At 39.8% G+C, this 5168-nt stretch overlaps 1 protein-coding gene across 1 annotated transcript in view; it reads right to left on the bottom strand.

Annotated features, from left to right (window-relative positions):
* Nucleotides 1-909: 909 nt before the first annotated feature.
* The window catches only part of DNASE2B (deoxyribonuclease 2 beta), an 18968-nt gene continuing 14709 nt past the window's right edge, over nucleotides 910-5168 (bottom strand). Inside the window, exons 5-6 of the mRNA XM_007946160.1 lie at nucleotides 3231-3428; nucleotides 910-1250 (exon numbers count right to left, since the gene is read on the bottom strand). Of these exons, the coding sequence (XP_007944351.1) occupies nucleotides 910-1250; nucleotides 3231-3428 (539 nt within the window). The remainder of the gene's footprint in view (nucleotides 1251-3230; nucleotides 3429-5168) is intronic.

The following is a 5168-nucleotide window of genomic DNA, read 5'->3' as shown; positions in this document are numbered from 1 at the left end:
TGAAGAAGAACTGATGCACTTGAATTATGATGTTGGCAAAGAATGTTGAATATACCATGGACTGCCAGCGAATGAACAAATCCACTTTGGAAGAAATACAGCCAGAATGCTCCTAAGAAGCAAAAGTGGCCAGTCTTCCTTTCATGTACTTTGGACATGTTATCAGAAGGCACCAGTTCCTGGAGAAGGACATCATCCTTGGTAAAGTAAAAGGTCAGCAAAAAAAAAAAGAAAGACCCTCAATTAGAGGGGTTGACATAGTGGCTACAACAATGGGCTGAAACACAGCAATGATTGTGAGAATGGCACATGACTGGACAGTGTTCCGTTCTGTTGTACATAGGGTCGCCATGAGTCAGAACTGACTTGACAGCACCTAACAACAACATACATGAGAAACTCAAAGGTCCAAGGATTTGAGTGAGTCAACCAAAGTCATACAGTTTTCAAGTAGCAGCTGAAATAATAACAAATAACAACTAGTCATAAATCAGTGAGAAAGAACTTTAAGAGGATTGTGATCAAATAATGTGAACTCTTAAGAGGATTATGACCAATCTTTTTCTTTCAGGAAGTGGACAGAAGTAGAGTCAGAGACGTCTTTGTGAAGGAAATGAAATTTAACCTACAAAATGGCCAATCAATAAGTGAACAATTGAAACATTGACCAATCTGGAACAAATATTTTCCTTTCATTCCTTTTACTCTCATTTTAATAGTTTATGCTTATGGTATATAGAGAAATTGTCAGTAACTGGAAGTAAAAATAGGAAACCTGAGATAAACATGTTTTATTTAATGATATGTAGACTACAAGTGTATATCTTTTAACATATAAAAAATGGACTTAATGGAAGAAGATTCATTATCAATATCCCCATCGATAGTACATGTATTCCTTCACCAAGTTTAGCTACAATTCTCATAATACAAAACTAATCTTTGAAATGCTTGGTAAATATGCCAATTCTGGCTACAAATGAATCCTCCACTTCTGAAGGCTTGGTAGGGGCTTCGATTTAGGTCTCCAATACAGGTCCAGTGATTTTTGGCACCCTTGAGGGAAATACACCATTTGGCATGATCCTGATAAGAACTGAAATAAGATTTTCCAGATATTTTAATTGCTTTGATATTGTAGACATGGTAAGGAAGGGAGCAGTTTGAAGAAAGCTCTTGTCGCCTCCTCTGCCAGGTTTCTGTTAGCAAGTGTGTCTTCAACCGTTGAGCCATCCAAGCAGCAAAGATGTCTAGGATTTATAAGGAGAAGGATAGTGAGGTTGGCACTCATGCTCAGATAAGTCCCTGAAAATATCCTCAGAGTGGAAATCATCATTCACCCATGATATGTGAATGTCACAAGTACAATAATAACAGCATGATTGAGATAGTGTATGGGAAAGCATTTTATAAACACTAAAGTGATAGGCAAATAAAAGTCATTCTCATCATTAATATGAAAATATTGATGTCTTCAAACTTCCTCTGTTACATACAAACCAGGGAGCAGTATATGTCTTTGTCCTGACATTTATTAGGGTCCAGTTTCTACAAGATCTTTGTAAACTGTGCTAAAAAGTTTGAAATTTCTTAAAAGCAATGGGGAGTTTTTAAAGGAATGCTCATGAGGAATCCGTAGAAACGTTTATGATTAGAAATGCCTGTTGAGGCAATGCTCAGGATGAATTGGGAGGGATGGATTAGATTGGAAATAGGAAAAACCGAGAAGTATGACAATAAGCATAGATATGGACTATGGCCATCACAGAGAGTTTGTAGAGAATAAGATAAAGGTGAGTTATTAAGGGTCTTGAATGGACTGAATTTGATGAGACAGTGAGGTAAGAAAAATGAGGGATCTAGAATGATGCTCAAGTTTTTGCAGAAAAAAGAACAAGAGTAGGTTTGTGGGGGGTGATGATGAGATGCGTTTGCTGTGTTGAATTGAGTGTGGTTATGCTACTTTCAGTATTAACATCCTGTTAATTTTTCAATACACCAGTCAGCACAGAGGTCTCAAGTGGTGATCTAGATATGAGAATTCACAGAGAGCTTGATGAAATTGCCCAGCATGAGTATGTAGAATGAGATAAGGAAGGGTAGAAGACTACAGGGCAACCTGATAATCACTCAAGGAGTAGCAGAGGAAGAGGACCTTGGAGAAGAGACTTAAAAGAAGTGGGAGAAAGACCAATAGACAGCATCCTTCCAAAAACCAGTGAAGGGAAGTGTTTCAGAAAGGAAAGAGTTTCAACAGTGCCAAATTCTAAAGAGGCTATTTCTGTCTTGTTCATTTTTGGATTTCTAGTGCCTAACCCAGGGCTTGGCAAGTAGTAGGCATTCAGTAAATATTTACTCAATGTATAAAGGAAGGAGGGAAGTGAGCAAGTAGGGAAATCAGTGAGGTCACCTAAGAAAGTTAGTGGTAACTGTGGGGGAGAGAGTAGAGTGACTACAGAGAGAAGCACATCTGTAGAGAAGGAGCATTGAGAAAGTGAAAGTGCTGAATAGTTTTTTGTTTTTTCTTAAGAAAAATTTAGAAGAAAAGAAATATAAAGAAGGGATTTAGAGTTGAAGGAAGTGTTTTAGGTATTTCTTCTGTGTGGAGGGGAGTGGGAGACTTGAAAGTAGAACAGGGAGAACAGATCAAGTAGACAGATGAACGTCTTCTGAAGCTGAGATAAGGAAAACCTGGTGGCACAGTGGTTAAGTGTTTGTTTGCTAACAGTAAGGGGGTACGCCACTTCTGCTGGGATGAGAGGAAATAGGTGGAAAGGAATGGAAACAGATAAGGGTTTTTTTTGTGGGGGAGGAGTATGATACTGAAGTGGTTCTTCCCTTGTAATTTCTGTTTTCTCTGTAAAGAAAAAGATGAAACTGAGAATGAGGAGACAGAGTAATGTAAAGGACTCAAGAGTAAAGAATGCTTAAAATAACTGCTTAGAGAATGGAAGAAGAGAAAGATGGTTGTAGCCCATGCTCTTTGGATGCTGGAGATTAACTTGTACTGGTTAGCTGTGAGACTTTTTGTGATTGGATCAGCAATGCTTCTATGGAAATTGGGTGGGCAGATGAGTGAAATGCTCTTTGATTTCCCCTCTCCCTTCTCTTTCCATTCCCTTCCACCTTCCCTGCTTTCACTCCCGAATAATCCAAATATCTCCTCTAAGCAATCCAAAGTGAGTCAACAGCAGTTCTGTAGCATAATGTTTGATGATGGTCTTTCGTACCTTCAAGGAAAGAATCAGACTTTGCAAAATGGAGGAAGTTTTGTCCCTGGGCTGACTGAAACATGGCAAGGTGTCGGCCAGGGATCTCTGATGAGCTGGATCTGGAGCACAGCTGGTGCATGTGAATGAGCTCCTGGTGAAAGGTGGCTGGGATAGAACAGCTATAGATGTTTGGGTTGTAGATCAAGAGCTGAGAATCTGAATCAAGAGACAGTAAAGAAAAGTTCAGGGTTAAGACACAAATGGAAATTTTTTTTTTTTTTTTAATTGTGATTTGGGTGAAAGTTTACAGAGCAAATTCACTTTCCATTCAGCAGTTCACATACACTTTGTCTCATGACATTGACTACAATTTACCACAATGCAACAGCTCCCCTCCCACTTCCTCCCCATAGTTACCTCTTCCCTGTGGCCATTCCTCCATGCACTCCTGCCCCCTGAACTATCTCCCTGGGCATACACAGCCCCTTTATTCTCCCATTGTTGATCTCTCCGGGGAGTGTATCTATCACAGGTAAATGTTCAACTCATATGCCTGTCTTTTGTTTGGCTGGAAGCCACAGGAGTGGGTTCAATTCCAGACCTGAAGAACAGCTAGAAGCCATAGTCTCAGTGGTTCCATCAGGCTCTATCAGACCAGTAAACCTGGTCCCCCATTCCCCCTACCCCACCCAAATGATTTTGAGTTTTGTTCCACATTGTTCTCCTACTCTATCCAAGATCTCCTACATAGATCCTCCTCCGAGTTGTTGACAATGGTAGCTGGGCACCATCTAGTTCTTCTGGTCTCACTGTCATATAGGCTGAGGATTGCATGGTGTACCAGTCACTTAGACTAATTGTTTCCATGAATCTTTGTTTTTCTTCATTCTTCTTTGCTCTAGACAAGGAGAGACCCATTGTTGCATCTAGATATCTGCTTGTGAGGTTTTAAGATCCCAGTCATTACTTGCCAAAGTAGGAGGTGGAACAATGTTTTGTGTAGTATGTTATGCCAGTTGAGCTTGATGTCCCCTGCGACTAGGGTTCTGAGCCCACAGATCCAACTACTCACTCCCTCTGGGTAGCTGGCTATAGCCAAGAAGTGACTATAACCTTGGCCCTTGTCAGCTTTACTGGATACCTGGGGATTCTTACAGAACATACAAATACATTTGTGGAAACATTGTCTGCCAACCCTATACATGGTCTTGAGCACACTGCTCCCTCCATAGACATACCTAATAGTTCAGCCTATCCACCCATCTATCCACCTGTATATCCATGTTTGCCTTCACTGACAACACAGTACTGTATGTGCAAAAGGGTTCATCTTTGTTGTCTGTATCTCCCATGTACCTCTATATGTCTTCCTCTTCTGCAGTGCCACTGTGTTGATCACTCACAACAAACGGAAATTCTTGTTTGATATTATAGAGCTTGTTGTGAGTTAAAAAGCAAAACAAAACACAAAAATATCCCCTTTTTTAAGCTAATAGCCTTCAAGTGAATTTTGGTTAAAACAGCTGACACCATGAACTTCCTTCTTGCCAGATACTATTCTATGAGTTTTACTCAGGTTAATTAATTTAATAACTTATTACAATATTACTATTAGATAAGTCGTCTTGTCATCATTATCTTCATTATAGTTAAATTAACTGAGAATTTATGTCACATGCCCAAGGTTATAAAGCTTGTAATTGATGAAGTTGTCATTCAAACTCAGGGAGTCTGCACTTGAAGGCCACATGTTCCCCATATGTACATATATGGACGTAGAGAACTCCCAAGGCCAGTCATCAAGTTTCAAGAATGATCATCTCATCAGGGTGTACATTTAACCTCTCTGCCATACAGCTAGGGTTTGACTTGGGTGAGAGACTGAGTACCTCTGTGATCCTTGACATAATATGAACATTTGAAGAAAATCATATTGTTGTTGTTATGTGCTGTCGA

Source organism: Orycteropus afer, unplaced genomic scaffold (genome assembly GCF_000298275.1).
Source record: "Orycteropus afer afer isolate SDZICR_OR568_19922 unplaced genomic scaffold, OryAfe1.0 scaffold00152, whole genome shotgun sequence".
NCBI lineage: Eukaryota > Metazoa > Chordata > Mammalia > Tubulidentata > Orycteropodidae > Orycteropus > Orycteropus afer.
The sequence above is the reverse complement of the archived record's forward strand: the minus strand, read 5'-3'. Positions and strand labels throughout refer to the sequence as shown.